Here is a 16,510-nt window from a genome sequence, read left to right as displayed (position 1 = left end):
TTGTTTTTAGCACCCGGGACATGATGCCCGCAAATCCCTCCCAGCTTAGGGTATGCCCAAAACATGTGAACATGGTTCACTGGTCCTCCCGCGCACCTAGCGCATTTGTTCTCTATCCCAAAGAATTTGCTCATCCGAGCCACCGTCATGTTGGCCCGGTGAACGACCTTAAATTGAATCAGCCCGAGCCTGGCACATGTCGCGGTCGAATTTACCCTACTCAGGGCCTCTGCCCACAGCCCGTCCTCCACTTCCCCGCCTAGCTCCTCCTCCCATTTAAGTTTCAGTTCCTCCGTCTGGGACCCTTCCTCCCTCATGAGCACCTTATAAATATCAGAGACTCTACCCTCCCCTTCTTCCCCCCCCTAGAGACTATTCTGTCTTGGATCCCCATTGGCGGGTGGCGTGGGAAAGATGGGACCTGTCTACGAACAAAGTCCCGCAACTGTAGGTACCTAAAATCATTTCCCCTTACCAGCCCAAATTTCTCCTCCAAGCTCCTCAAACTCGCAAAGCTCCCTTCCAGGAACATATCGCCCACCCTTCCCACCCCCACCCGCCGCCATACTCGAAACCCCCCATCCATACTCCCGGGGACAAACCGATGGTTGTCGCAGATTGGCGCCCAAACCGACGCCCCCGTCTCCCCTACATGCTTCCTCCACTGGCCCCATGTCCGCAGGATCGCCACCACTACCGGGCTGGTGGAGTACCTGGCCGGCGGCAGCGGTAGAGGAGCCGTGACCAGGGCTGCCAAGCTGGAGCCCCTGCACAAAGCCGCCTCCACCCGCTCCCAGATAGACCCCGTACCCACCATACATTTCCTTATCGCGATGTTGGCCGCCCAGTAATAATTAATCAGACTCGGCAAAGCCAGCCCTCCCTCACTGCGGTTCCTCTCCAGCATCGCCTTCTTCACCCGCGGGGATTTTCCCGCCCAGACAAAGCTCATGATCATCCTGTTAACCCTTTTGAAGAAGGACTGTGGGACAAAGATCGGGAGGCACTGAAAAACAAACAGAAATCTAGGGAGGATTGTCATCTTTGCAGTCTGCACCCTCCCTGCCAGTGACAGCGGGAGTGCATCCCATCTCTGAAAAACTCCCTTCATTTGCTCCACCACCCTGGCCAAATTTAACTTGTGCAGCCTGCCCCAGTCTCGTGCCACCTGGATTCCCAAATACCGGAAATTTTCCTCAACCAGCCTAAACGCTAGCCCTCTCAATCTGTTCTCCTGGCCCCTTGCCTGTACCACAAACATTTCACTCTTGGCCGTATTTAATTTGTACCCTGAAAACTGGCCGAACTTCCTCAACCTTCCCAGTATACTTCCCATCCCGGCCACTGGGTCCGACACGTACAGGAGCAGGTCGTCTGTGTAAAGAGAGACCCTATGTTCTACCCCGCCCCTCACCATCCCCTTCCATCGCTCTGCGGCTCTCAGCGCAATCGCCAGCGGCTCTGTGGCCAGCGCAAACAGCAGCGGGGAGAGCGGGCAGCCCTGTCTGGTCCCTCGGTACAGCCTAAAGTACTCCGACACCTCTCTGTTAGTCCTGACGCTGGCCCTCGGAGCCTGATATAATAATTTGATCCAATCCACCAGTCCCTCCCCGAACCCAAACCGCCCGAGCACCTCCCATAGATACTCCCACTCTACCCGGTCAAAGGCCTTCTCGGCGTCCATCGCCACCACTACCTCCACCTCCCTGCCCGCCGGGGGCATCATTATCACATTAAGTAATCTTCTCAGGTTGGCCGCCAGCTGCCTACCTTTCACGAACCCAGTTTGGTCCTCCCCAATCACCTCCGGTACGCAGTCTTCCATTCTAACCGCCAGTACCTTTGCCAGGAGCTTGGCGTCTACATTAATCAGGGAGATTGGCCTGTAGGACCCGCATGCCTCCGGGTCTTTACCCCGCTTCAATATCAGTGGTATAGTGGCTTGCGACATTGTCGGCGGCAGGGTCCCTCTGTCCCTTGCCTCATTGAAAACCCTCGCCAAGACTGGGCCCACCAGCTCAGAAAACTTCTTATAGAACTCTACTGGGTATCCATCCGGCCCCGGGGCTTTCCCCGACTGCATGGCCTTTAGGCCCCCCAATACCTCCTCCACTCTAATCGGTGCCCCCAGCTCATCCACTCGCCCCCCCCCCCTTACTGTTGGCAATGTTAACCCGTCCAGAATCCTTTTTTAATCTCCTCCGTTTCTTCCGGCGGCTCCCAAGTATACAGCTTGCGATAGAAGTCCCGGAATACCTTATTCAATCCTGCCGGGTCCTCCACTTTACGCCCCTCCCCATCCATCACTCTACCTATTTCCCTGGCCGCCTCCCTCCTCCTGAGTTGCTGCGCTAACAGTCTGCTAGCCTTTTCCCCATACTCATACACCACTCCCCTCGCCTTCCTAAACTGTTCCACGGCCCTACTCGTAGACAGTGCCCCCAGTTCCGCCTGTAGTCTCTGCCTCTCCCTGAATAAAACCTCCCCCGGGGACTCCGCGTGTTCTTCATCTATCCGACCCATTTCCCTGACCAATCTATCCATCTCTGCCCTATCTGCCTTGGCTCTGTGGTCCCCGATTGAAATCAGCTCCCCCCGCACTACTGCCTTTAGCGCCTCCCAAAGTGTCGCCGCTGAGACCTCCCCCGTGTCATTCACCTGCAGGTAATTTAACAGACACCTCCGTAGCCTCTCACAGATCCCCTCCTCCGACAGTAGTCCCATGTCTAGCCTCCATTGCGGGCGTTGGTAGCTCGCCCCCCCGATCTGCAGGTGCGGGGCATGGTCTGAGATAGTAATTGCCGAATATTCCGTGTTCTTTACCTCCCCTATACAATCCCTGCTTAGTACGAAGAAATCTATCCTAGAATATACTTTATGGACGTGCGAGTAAAACGAATAGCCCCTTCCTGTTGGCTGTTTAGCTCTCCAGGGGTCCACTGCCCCCATTTGCTCCATAAACCCTTTCAGCTCCCTTGCCATTGCTGGGAGTCTACCCGTTCTGGGACACGACCGATCCAAAGCCGGGTCAAGGACCATGTTAAAGTCCCCCCCCATTATTAGCCTGCGAGAGTCCAGGTCCGGGATCTTCCCCAGCACTCTTTTAATGAAGTCCACGTCATCCCAGTTCGGGGCATATATATTCACCAGCACCACTCTTCTCCCCTCCAGTCTGCCCCATACCATCAGGTATCTGCCCCCCCCTGTCTGCAGCTATGCCCTCCGCCTCAAATTGCACCCGCTTGTTGATCATGATTGCCACCCCCCGGACTTCGAGTCCAAGTCCGAGTGGAAGACCTTGCTAATCCAGCCCTTCCTTAGCCTGGTCTGGTCAGACACTTTCAGATGTGTCTCCTGCAACATAATTACGTCCGCCCTCAGAGCCCGCAAGTGCGCGAACACCCGCGCCCTCTTAACCGGCCCATTCAGTCCCCTGACGTTCCAGGTGATCAGTCTGGTCCCGGGGGGGGGGGGGGCGGCACTACCCCCCCCACCACGCCGGTCAGCCATAGCCTTTCTCGGGCCGGCCCCCGGCCCGTGCGTCGCGCCATTCCTGGCCCGCCTGTTGGCTGCCTCCACCCTCGACCTCCTTTCCAGTGCCTATTTCAAGTCCCTCCCACATCAGCAGAACAACCCCCCCCCCCCTCCCCAACAACATCCCCCGATACCCCTGCCATCCACTGGCTGTGATCTCTTCCCCCCCCCCAACCTGACTCCCTTGACTAGTCAATCTGCTAGCTCGGTGACTCAACACTCCGGCGTCTTCCTGTCTCATTCCCATTGTTTCCCCCTCCTCCTCCTCACTCCCCGGCGCCCCATCCCACTGGAGCAAACTCACTGGCACAGGAAGGCATGGACATCAACAACAAAAAGAAAAACCCCCCCAACCCACGTCCTTGGCCCCCCTTGCTAACCGGCCCCCCTTCGTTACCGTGCCGGCTCCAGTGTCCTCCGCGAGCTGCATAAAAAGTACAAATCCGCCCAAAAAGGAAAAAAAGAGGAAAAAACAAAAACATAAGAGAAAAAACAAACAATAAAAAAAAACCCCAAACCAATGTCCATGAACAAAGGAAAGAGTCCCAAATGTTCAGCAAACCGTTGAACAGCAATCCAGGCCCATTCGGCGTACCTTCCCACGGTAGTCCTCGGGGCCCTAATTCGCATCCGTGGGGCCTCTTTTCGGGACCAACCCCTGATCCCTCGCAAAGTTCATCGCTTCTTCAGGCTCGGAGAAGTAGTGGTGTTGACCCTGGTGCGTGACCCATAGACGAGCCGGGAACAGCAGACCAAACTTCACGTGCTTCTTGAACTGCACCTACTTGACATTCTTAAAGGTTGCTTGCTGCCGAGCCACCTCCTGGCTTAGGTCCTGGTAAATGCGGAGGACGCTGTTGTTCCACGTGCTGCTCCTGGCGCTCTTTGCCCACCGCAGCAACCGCTCCTTGTCCACGAACCTGTGGAACCTAATCACCATCGGGCGGGGGGGTCCGCCCGGCCGCCCCTGCCTCGCCTGCACTCTGTATGCCCCCTCCAGCTCTGGCGGTCGCGGAAAGACTTCAGCCCCCATCAGCCGCATCAATAGATCTGCTACAAACGCTGCGGCATCAGCTCCCTCAGCCCCCTCCGGGAGGCCGACCATCCTCAGGTTGTTCCTGCGGCCTCTATTCTCCAGCTCTTCCACTCTGTCCAGCAGTCTTCTCTGCCGCTCCTTCAGCCCGTCAACCTCTAGTGCCGCAACCGTCTGCGCATCCGCCTGCTCCTCCACCGCCTCTCCCAGCTCCTTAACTTTAACATCTTGCGCATCCAGCCTCTGGTTCAGCTGATCCACCGCTTTCTGGATTGGGTCCAAGCTGTCCCGCTTCAGCGCTTCAAAACTGGACTTCATTACCTGGAGCATGTTATCCAGCACCTGCTGGATTGCTAAGTCCGGGGTCCGTGTGTCCGCCATCTTAGGTTCCAGGTAAGTTTCTTCAGGTCCTTTCCTCTGTCTCTTTTTCTCTCTTTTCTTCTGCCTCCTGGACTCCCGCTGTTCCATGTGCCACAAGCTGCTCCTCCGCACTTTCCCTGCCACCTTCCTTCAGCTCCGTGGTCCCGCTATCGCGGGGAATCAGCCCCTAAATGCCCGCCGGAGTGAGAGCCCGCCGAATGTGCGGCTCACTCGAACATCGCCGCCTCCGGAAGTGTAAATTTCTTTTGTTAAAGAGAAATCGTGATTAACTAATTTATTTGAGATTTTTGAGCCACATCAAAGTTTATCACCCAAAATAAGAGCTCATGGTGGAGGGAATAACATTATTAGCATAGAAAGAGGATTGGTTAGCTAGCAGGAAACAGTAAGGAAATACTAGTGTTTTTTTAGTTTGGTAAGCTGTAACTAGTAGATTGTCACAGGGAACATTGCTGGGACCTCACTTTTACAATCTATATCAATTACTTGGATGTCTGACAGCTAATTTTGCTGATGGCACTGAGATAGTTGGGAAAGTATGTTGTCACAAGGCGGTAGAGTCTGCGTGGGATATAATAGGTTAAGTCAATAGAAAAGCAGTATTATTAAAATGGAGAAAGATTGCATGACTCTGATTACAGAGGAATCTGTGGGTCCTGGCACATGATTTCCAAACAATAGTCATTTGGTAGTACAGAATTTTAATATTGCTGAAAGAAACATTTTATCAAAGCTTTTTGTCTTGCACTCCTCAGGACAATCACAAGAATGCCAATTTTAAATGTTATTTTTTCAAACTGTCAGTCACCATTAACTGGTGCATTCTCCATTTCAATAGCGCTACCAATCAGAGTCCACTTGCCAATCAATCAGCACTCTCTTCTCATACAGAATAAAATTGTTTTTTCCCGTGACATTGGTATTCTTGTGATTGACCTGATAAATGCAAGATGCAACGTTTTGGCAAAATGTATTTTTCAGCAATCATGAAACGTTAGAATTTAGGTCCAGCAAGTGATCAGGGAACCAAACAAAATGTAATCTGCAGCTGCACAGGACCATGGTGAGACCACATCTGGAGTACTGTGTATACGCCTGGTCTCCTTATTTGAGAGGATATAATTGCATTAGTAGCAGTTCAAAGAAGGCTGACTGGCCTCATTCCTCTGATGTAGGAATTAACATATGAAGAACGTTTTAACAGGTTGGGTTTATACCCATTGAAGTTTAGAAGAATGAGAGATAATCTTAATGTATGGGGGAGACAGGAAAGTGGAGTTGAGACCACAATCTGTTCAGCCATGATTTTATTGAATGCTGGAGCAGTTCAAATGGCCTACCTTTGCTCCCAAATCACATGTTCCATCTGGTATGCTATTGCCACCTTCTAGCCCAAACATCCTCAACAGACTTCAAAATATTGCACTTAGAGTCTCTGTCACTTCTTAACTCCTCCCACTATCTCTAGACGTGAGACCTTTAACCTGTTCAACCCAAGCCAGAGGAAATGCTTCCACACCATCTCCCCACAAATCACAATCTCCACAAACTCCTTCAAATCTCGCCTTACCTTCCAGCCCTCATTTAGTATATCTTTCATTTTCCTCCCACTCTAGCAAAAGCTCACTGCAGTGTCTGCCTGGAGCCCCACACCACTATCCTCCACCTTTTGTAAGAATGTGCCCGTAGAATGGTTTTCTGTGCCCATGTCTTTTGTAGTCTTTCACTTCTTCTTCCTTACCCTTGTATTTCCTCTCTCGTAACCTCCCACACTCTGCACATTTTGCAAAGTGTTTACAGCACAGAAACAGGCCTTTCGGCAAACGGGTCCATCCCAAACTTTATGCTTCACACAAACCTCCACCCTACTCGCATCTATCTACACTTTCATTGTATGTTTTGTTACATTTGGGTAACTTGTCAATCGATGGACAACTAGAATTGCTGCTTTCAGAAATAAAAACAAATAAAAATGTGCCACAAATAAAAATAATGTTTTTGTTTAGAATTTCTAGCATGCACTGTATTTTGCTTTTCCATTAGTTCTACCCCCACAATAAGTTGGTGAAGTTTGCTTAAGTATAGAATTGACTATTCGGCAACGCCGGGGACCATGGAATAAGTGGTCACACACAAAGCAGCTCCTGCCCAAGGTTACAGAAAAGAGCTCTTTTTTAAATCAATACGGGGTGGAATTTTGATGAAAAGGTGTAGGTGAATGTTGGAAGAGTACTTTCCCCCAGGAATGGTATGTTTCTTGGTTACCAGACCCGCAGAAACAGTGAAAGATTTGGCTGAAGCTGCAGCAAAGACAAAAGCCTCTTCCAGCATGCAGTGGGGGAGGAGGGGAAGGAGGGGGGGGAGGCAGGAGGAGGGAGGAGAGGGAGGGGAGGGAGAGGGGAGGAGGGGAGAGAGAGGAGGGGAGGGAGAGGGGAGGAGGGGAGGGAGAGGGGAGGAGGGGAGGAGGGGAGGGAGAGGGGAGGAGGGGAGATGGGGAGGGAGAGGGGAGGAGGGGAGGGAGAGGAGAGGGGAGGAGGGGAGGGAGAGGAGAGGGGAGGGGGGAGGAGAGGGGAGGGGGGGGAGGAGGGGGGAGCTTAAAGGCCTCAAGCTGACTTGAGGGCCTTTATTAAAGCTGAATTCTAGCAGCAGAGGGAACAACTGTGAAAAGATCTCACCAAGGCCATTGAAGAAGCGGTGACGGCTGACTTCCGGTGACAGCGGGAGGCAGCCGCACGTAGGAGGGCTCCCGTTCGGGAACGGTATTGTCGGGGATTGACGCCCGGTCCTAGGGGCAGGGAAGGCTGTGAAGGCCAGGAGAAAGCACAGGGAAGGGATATGTTAAGGTCCAGTAAGAAAACGGCTGTGAAAACAGCTGAAAGTTCGTCGGGGAGTGGAAGGGTCACCAAGGAAAATGGAGGCTGGAGCACCAGGGGACGCCGCATTGTTTACGGCTGAAGAAATAACTACGGTAATGGCTGCGGAATTCGAAAGGCAGGTTAGAAAATACATGGAGACAATGAGGAAGGAGATGAGGGAGGTTTTGAGTGTGCTGGTGGAGGAGGCGATTTCCCCAGTAACGACGGCGTTGGCGAGCGCAGTGGCGGAGGTGCGGGAGCATGGGGAGGCGCTGAAGGAAGTGGAGGAGACATTATTGCAGCACGGTGATCAACTTACGTCGATGGGGAAGGAGATGCGGAAGGCGAGGGAGATTAATAAGGATCTGCGAGGAAAAACGGAAGACCTGGAAAATAGATCGAGGCGACAGAATTTGATGATTGTGGGGCTTCCCGAAGGAGTTGAAGGACCGAGGCCGACTGAGTATTTCGCTGCGATGCTGGCGAAACTATTGGGGAGGGGGCCGATCCCTCCCGATATGAACTGGATCGGGCTCATCGGTCGTGGAGGCCTGTACCAAAGGTGAGTGAGCCGCCAAGGGTAGTGACTCTGTGCTTCCGTAGGTACAGTGTGAAGGAGAAGGTCCTGTGCTGGGCCAAGCAGAAGCGGGTGGTGCAGTGGGCTGGAGCTGGTATACGTGTATACCAGGACTTTACGGTGGAGCTGGCGAGGAGGCGGGCTGCTTTCAACCGGGTGAAGAGGGCACTGTACATTAGCAAGGTGCAGTGCGGCATTGTATATCCAGCGAAGCTGAGGATGACTTACAAGCTCAAGGACTTTTATTTTGGAAAGGCGGAGACAGCGGAGGAGTTTGTGAAGGCAGAAGGACTGTGAGAAATGGCCATGTGCCAATGTAACCTCATGACTGTATTTTCTTTTTTTTGTTTGTTTGTTTCACTGCATGCGGGTGTATGGGCTAAAGGAGCCAATGTATATATTTGGGCAAGGGAAGTGATGGGACTTTCACTTGAAGTGAGGGCTCTTTGGGGTGTAGGTGGATATGTGGGGTTTGTGTGCTAAAAGGGGATTTTTGGGCTTTCCTAGGGTCGGGCAGGGGTGTGTGGGGGGGGTGAACTGTATGGTGACCATGGGCGGTCCCGGACTCCTTTTTTCTTTTTCTCCTTTGTTTTTTGTTTCCACTGTGGGAGGGTTTGCTTTATTGGATGCATATATTGACAGGTGGGCCGTTGTTTGGGGTGGTGGGAGGATGGGATCGTTGTTATTGTTAAGGAGATTGATTTTGTATTTGTTACCGTTTACTGTCTGTGGGTGGGGTGTAAACTTTGAAGGAAAATGTGAAAATGGAGAATAAAAACATTTATTAAAAAAAAGTATAGAATTGACCATTGAGATATGTAGCAACTAAACAAAGTTATTTCTGAATTAAACATTTGCAAGTATACTGCGTGGTAACATGTGACCAATTCTGCTCAATCTGGTTACGTTTTTCAACCAACATGTATTCCAGTTAGCAAACTGCATATGTGGAATGCATTGTTGCATTTACTTCATTACTGTAATCATCAACCGTGGACCTCTGTTCAATTTAGTACCAACTAGTAAATGAGTAACCAACAGGCAAAAGTCCTCCACATCAAGAATATTTACTTTGCGTACATTATAACATACTAATTATAAAAAAATCAACTATAATGGCTTCTAGGTAACATTTGTACCTTCCTTATATATTGGTGGTGGATTCTGTGATGATTTTCAAATGCAGATTTAATTTGCCTGTTTTCTTCCACACTGTCTGAAAATGTTTATACTGATATGTAAATCAAAGATGTATGTTTTCTTTAAAATTGTATTGCAAAGAATGTTTAAATTTGCCATCAATTAATTTGATTGTAGGTTTGTTACGATCTGGGCACAGTATTCTTCAGTCAAGGCTCTTCAACCCCCTCTGCCTATGAAAAAGCAAAGGAACATTTATTCAAAACTAGTGAGCTGCTCTCAAAGGTACTTGCAAGATACCTCTGGCAAGTATGACTGTACAACTGGTGCTATCTCCAGTATGTTATTCATAGCTGTGAACCATGACATTAGCGATTAAGAGGCTGTTTGACTGCAGAAGACCATAAAAGCTAATTCTGATCATATACTACCAGAAATGTATTTCCATTTGGACAAGGAACCCTTAATAATAATAATTTTATTAGTGTAACAAGTACACTGCAATGAAGTTACTGTGAAAATCCCCTAGCTGAGACAAGCACGTGCGACACAGATTAGGAATTGATCCGAGGCTCTTCCCAGTTTATATTGCTGAGCCATTCGTTGTCCTAACTAACTGAACCATTAAATAACTAAGTGTTGGCACATTTTAACTGAATTCTCAATGGGCTGGATTTTGCAGTAAATTGTGAAGCAATAGCATTCACCGCCAGCCTTGAAGAAAGCTGCTCACAAAGATTTAGAGATCTCCATGGTGTAGGCATCCCCTTTCCTGAAATTAGTCCATTTATTGCACCAAGTCAAGGTGGCCATCAGATGTTCAGCAGCAGTGATGTCATCGAGCAGGGTAAGCAGCAAGTTATATTGAAACATTCTCATAGACAGTACACCAGGAAGTAAAAAACACTGAATCCCTTTTTGATTTTTACATTATAGATTAAGACATGGACATGAATTCATGGAAGATAGATAGAAGATAAAATTTTCCTATTTAAATGTTTAATTTCTCAAAAAGGAGAAATTAGGCATTCAACAAATATAAAATTAATCTTTCAGTGCCAGTACCCAATTCATTTGCCCAATTAAGGGGCAATTTGGCATGGCCAATCCACATACCCTGTACATCTTTTGGTTGTTGGGGTGAGACCCTGCAGACACGGGGAGAATGTGCAAATTCCACATGGACAGTGACCCGGGCCGGGATCGAACCGGGGTCCCCGGTGGCCGTGAGACAGCAATGCAAACCATTACGCCACCATATTTAGCAGTAATTATGAATTAAGTACAGCGTTTAAAAACCCAGTTACACATCATTCAACAAGGTTTTTCAATAAACCCCTTTCAAGGGTTTCTACAGGGAGTCTTTCTACATTAAGTCTAAAAGTGGCAGTTCTCAGCAGTTTAATGATGTTTGATTTTTTATTATTCATTGACTGGATGTAAGTATCGATGGCAAGGCCAGCATTTATTATCCTTCCCATGCACCGCAGAAGGCAGATTTCCTTTCCTAAAGGACATCAGTGAGTCAGATGGGTTTTACAATGTTCCAGTGTTTTTATGATCACTATTATGGATACTATTTCATTCCAGATTCCGTTAATAAATTACATTTAAATTCCCCGGCTGCCGATTACTCGCCCAAAAACAGCGTCAGGTTCTCGGGTTTGATTTTGACTTTGGGTAACTGTCTGTGTGGAGTCTGCACATCCTCCCCTGCATGGATTTCCTCCGGGTGCTCCGTTTTCCTCCCACTGTCCAAAGACGTGCAGGTTAGATTGAGTGACCATGCTAAATTGGCCCTTAATGTACACAGGGTAGGTGGGGATGAGGCAGGGAAGTGGGCCTGAGTGGGGTGCTCTTTCAGCGAGTCAGTGTCAACTCAATTGACCAAATGGCTCCCTTCGGCAGTGCAGGTATTCTATAATTCTAGATTCTAATATAAGTACTACGCTACCATACCCAAAAATGACCGAGGTCTGGGGGACCTCAACAATGCCCTTCTGAGGGCGACACAGTGACGTAGTGGTTAGCACTGCTGCTTCGCGTCATGAGGACCCAGTTTCAGTCCTGGGTCCGGCCAAGCCCGGGTCACTGTCTGTGTGGATTTGTACATTCTCCCCGTGTCTGCGTGGGTCTCGGTCCCATAACCCAAAGATGTGCAGGGTAGGTGGATTGGCCATGCTAAATTGCCCCTTAATTGGAAAAATATAATTGGGTACTTTAAATTTAAAAGAAAAAAAACAATGGCCTCCTGAAGATGAATAGAAACACAACGGCCACTCCTGGCTTTGCACATGTGCAGACTCAAGACGTTGCTGTCAGTTTCAGAGAAGTAATGATGGCAAAAGCTATTAACTCAAAATTGAGGCCTTTTCTTAGTTAATTTATATTTGAAACTGTTTGTAATAGAAAACACTGTTTATTGTAGCATTAGGGCCATGCCCTGTCAAATAAGAAACCCAAGTGAATATCCTGATTACTTCTAGACCCTAAGAGATGAGTACTTTGGTCTCTTTTGGAACCTCTTCCGGAAGGAACAGAAAGAATAGCAAGTTAATAGGGTACAATACTGGTTGAGCTGGAGTGCTATTTGTGGATTGGATTCCAGGGAAGAGCAACACAGACTTGGAACAAAGAACAACGAAAAGTGCAGCACAGGCCCTCCAAGCCTGTGCCGACCGTGCTGCCCTTCTAAACTAAAATCTTCTACACTTCCTGGGTCCGTATCCCTCTATTTCCATCCTATTCATGTATTTGTCAAGATGCCCCTTAAATGACACTATCGTCCCTGCTTCCACCACCTCCTCCGGCAGCGAGTTCCAGGCACCCACCGCTCTCTGTGTAAAAAAACCTTGCCTCATACATCTCTTCTAAACCTTGCCCCTCGCACCTTAAACCTATGCCCCCTAGTAATTGATCCCTCTTTCCTGGGGAAAAACCTCTGACTATCCAAAATGAAGAGTACCAATTATCAACTACCACTGATTATAGCCCTAGCAAATCTGAAATCCATGGGAATCATGAAGAAAACACTTCTCTGGTTGAAATCATATGTAGCACGAAGGGAGATGATTGTAGTCGTTGGAGGACAATCACCTCAATCCCAGGGTATCATTACAGGAGTTTCTTAAAGTTGTGTCCCAGGTCCAACCATCTTTAGCTGCTCTGTCAATGGCCCTCCCTCCATCATAAAGTTAGAAGTAACAATAATGTCGGTGGGGATGTTTGCTGATGATTGCACTGTTTGCTAATGATTGCACAATGTTCAGCGCCATTCACGATGACTCTTACTGAAGCAGTTCATAGTTATATGTAGCAAGCCACAGACAACATTCAGGTTTGGGCTCATAATTGGCAAGTAACATTTGTGTCCCACAATCTCCAAAAGGAGAGAGAATCTAACCAGCTTCCCCTGATATTCAATGACATTACCACTACAGAATCGCCCACTATCAACTTCCCGTGGAGTTACCATTGACCAGAAACTGAACTGGGCAGGCATGTAAATACTGTGGCTACAAAAGCAGGTCAGAGACTCAGAACTGTGGCAAATAACTTACCTCCTAACTCTTCCAAAACCTATCCACCATTTACAAGGCACAAGTCAGGAGTGTGATTGGTTGCCTGAGTGAGTACAGTTGCCTGAGTGAGTACAGCTCCAACACTCTAAAGCTTGACACCATCCAGGGCAAAGCAGCCCATTTGATCGGCACACCATCCAACCACCCCAAACATTAACTCCCTGCACCTGGGATATTTAGTTGCCAATCTTGCCCTTCCCTCAACCAAGTCTCAGTAATACCAATAACATCATATTCCCAGGTACTAATCCAAGCCCTAAATTCATCTGCCTTACCTGCTACGCTACTCGCATTAAAACAAATGCACCTCAGAACACCTGTCCCTTTGCGTTCATCATCTCTTCCCTGTCTACTCTTCCCCTTAGTCACAATGAGTTTATTATCTAGTACCTTATTGACTTTAGTTGGTGCCTCTTTACTGACCTCTAACTTCCTAATCTGGTTCCCATCCCCCTGCCACATTAGTTTAAAACCTCTCCAACAAGCACTGCAGCAACTCACCAAGGCTCCTTCGACACTGCCTTGCAAATCCACACAACGTCTACCATCTAAAGGACATGGGTAGCGAACACACAGGAATATCAACAATCAGAAGTTCCCCTGCAACCCGCACAGTCCTGACTTGGAACAATATTACTGTTCCTTCACTGCAGCTGGATTAAAACCTGAAACTCCCTCATCATCACCTTCTCGAGGGCAATACATGTTGACCGAGCCAACAGCACCCACATCCTGTGAACAAATAAACAAAAAAGCATAGTACTTCACAGCAGTCTTAAATTAATATTAATATCAGACTTGAGGGGAGAGTGTGATGGGAGAGAAGCTTGGACGGTTGAATTAGATCACACAAAAAATTACCTCTAGAATTGTGTTTTTAAAAGAAAGTAATACTGCTTTGTTTGCTTTTAAGTTGTCTCAAGTATTTTAAAACTCTGCATAGATTGGACCTGACCCTGTTCACTGTCGAATTGACCGGAGGAGATTAGATGGTTACTGCCAGGCTTGTGCAGTGCTCACGACCCCATCTGGTACAAATGAACTACAGCTGACAACATATGGCCGGGTTCATCACTGCATTCGATCCAGTAACTATCAGGTATAGTAGCGCTTTAACAATAAATGTTCATTTAAGAATTTCTCACTCCACTGCAATATGGCATTTTCCTTTCCATAATAGCACACGAGAACTAAACTTTCTTCTGAAATACTGATGTAAAACAAATGCTATTTATGTGCTTGAATGCTATTTATGACTTCCCACATTGAACCAGTAACAGTGGCATGTGCTAATGTAAAGAATGGGATGGATTTGGCATAATAAATTTATTTTTATAGAGTTCCTTGGAAGTAAATGACAGCCCAGTTCCTGACTAAATCATGAACATAATATTGGGGTCTGCAGTAACACTGGATTTCATATTGCATCAACATTTTAGGGTTTTCACTTCAAAAAAACTTTTAATTGAGCGCATTGAAGTGTTTACTTATCATTTTTAAATGAAAGACAGAAAACTTATTTTTTAAAACAAAATAATTTCACTGAATGATGATTGGGATCTAGTGTAAAATCCAGTTTCCTTCATCCATGTGGGATTGTGGATTGTTTTTATTTGTTCATAATTTGCAAATTGTTAGGTATAATTATGAAATTGGATGATGCGTTGGTCCACATTGTTCATTGCTGAAACACTATTTGTCTTATATATGTCGTGTGGTTACTCAAAGTTGTCTCTGCAGTTACTGGAGATTTGGATAGTAGATAGGCTGTTTTGATACTTCACTTTCAATAATGAATGGGTGATAGATCTGGTTCCCTGCACTCACTATGTCAAGTTTCATGGCATTCTGATTTTGTTTATATTGGATCTTTTGTTTACTCAAATGACTATCTCTAGCAATCCAGTGAACTTTGTGCTCGTCAAATGAAGTGTTCATTAAAAAAAATTAGAGTATACAATTCATTTTTTCCAATTAGGAGACAATTTAGCATGGCCAATCCACCTACCCTGCACATTTTTAGGTTGTGGGGGCAAATGCCACGCAAACATGGTGAGAATGTGCAAACTCCACATGACAGTGACCCAGAACCGGGATCGAACCCGGGATCTCGGTGCGTGAGGCAGCAGTGCTAACCACTGCGCCACCGTGCTGCTCAAATGAAAAGTGTTAATGTTGAGAATTTAGGGCACTTTCAAAATTTAAACCTCTGTGTCAAGCATATTTGTATTTAAAATAGCGTGATTGCTTGCAAGATAAAGCTTTGTTCTGCCTAGCAATGTGCCCTAATCGATTATTAGAGAAACATCAACCATGTCAAGATTTTTCTGTTTCCAGTCTCATCTGTCCTATGAATTGTCTAATTAATGTCCCTTTTTGGGTTTTTTTGTGGCTCATCCCCATGTATTGTACGGAAGCTGCCCAAAATCGTTTCTTACACTCCACCTTTATGAGCTGGGAATCATTTGGTTTTTAAGTTTTTTCTTATGGGTTCACTAATATATTTTTGTAATTTTTCCTTCCTTAACGCTGGTTGTTTTCCCAGGTTTTTGTTTCTTGCTCCACTCAAACCAATTTCTAAAGCAATAATGACTGAAGCTGGGGAGAATACAAATTATTTTGTGAATTATACAGGTGTAATGTACTGAACAGTGAGTGGTATATGCTGAATCATTCTTCTTCAACTTTTACAGGGATTGATTGATATTTTTCTTGAAGATAACAGAACCTTAAGCTTGCTGTCACACTTCAGGCATTCTGTTCTGAGGGAGCTTTACCAAATGGCTCAAAATGGGTAAGAAATCTGTGTGGTCGGTATTTGGAAAGGTTACTAATGTTGGGTTTTACAATAGCAATTAGTTGTGTGGACAGTGGAGAAGACAGGAGTGAAAGAGTCAACTTGTCTTTTATGTTGATAAGCATGCATTAGTGCTGGGAAATTGAATGCCCATTTTCTCCCAGTGCTGCTATCAAATGTTCAGGCAAGTTATGGTACTTACCCAACGTCAAGCAAAGCCCTCGAGCCCTGTCTCAGAAAGGCTACCAATTTAGACTACCCTAGAACGCAATGTATTAGTCAATCTTTTGAAACCTCAAAATCCTTCCAAAACAACAGTCAATTTATATGCTGGGTATAAAACATGGGCTTGGTGACTGCAGTGAAGTTACTCTGAAAAGCCCCTGATCGCCTCATTCCGGCACCTTGTCGGGTACACAGAGGGAGAATTCAGAATATCCAATTCACCTTACAGCACTTCTTTCGACACTTGTGGGAGGAAACCGGAGCACCCGGGGGAAACCCACGCAGACACGGGGAGAGCGTGCAGACTCCACACACACACACACACACACACACACACACACACACACACACTGATCCAAGCCGGGAATCAAACTTGGGACCCTGAAG

The 16,510-nt window shown here is 47.3% G+C and overlaps 1 protein-coding gene across 1 annotated transcript in view; it reads left to right on the top strand.

The window, feature by feature from the left end:
* ints8 (integrator complex subunit 8) overlaps positions 1-16,510 on the top strand; it is a 122,935-nt gene that overhangs the window by 50,277 nt on the left and 56,148 nt on the right. The window contains 3 exon segments of the mRNA XM_038808995.1: positions 9,698-9,805; positions 14,045-14,200; positions 15,795-15,895. Coding sequence (XP_038664923.1) covers positions 9,698-9,805; positions 14,045-14,200; positions 15,795-15,895 — 365 coding nt within the window.

The sequence above is a fragment of the Scyliorhinus canicula genome, chromosome 10 (assembly GCF_902713615.1).
Source record: "Scyliorhinus canicula chromosome 10, sScyCan1.1, whole genome shotgun sequence".
Taxonomy (NCBI): domain Eukaryota; kingdom Metazoa; phylum Chordata; class Chondrichthyes; order Carcharhiniformes; family Scyliorhinidae; genus Scyliorhinus; species Scyliorhinus canicula.
Note: the sequence above shows the minus strand (reverse complement) of the source record. Positions and strands in the feature narration are given on the sequence as shown.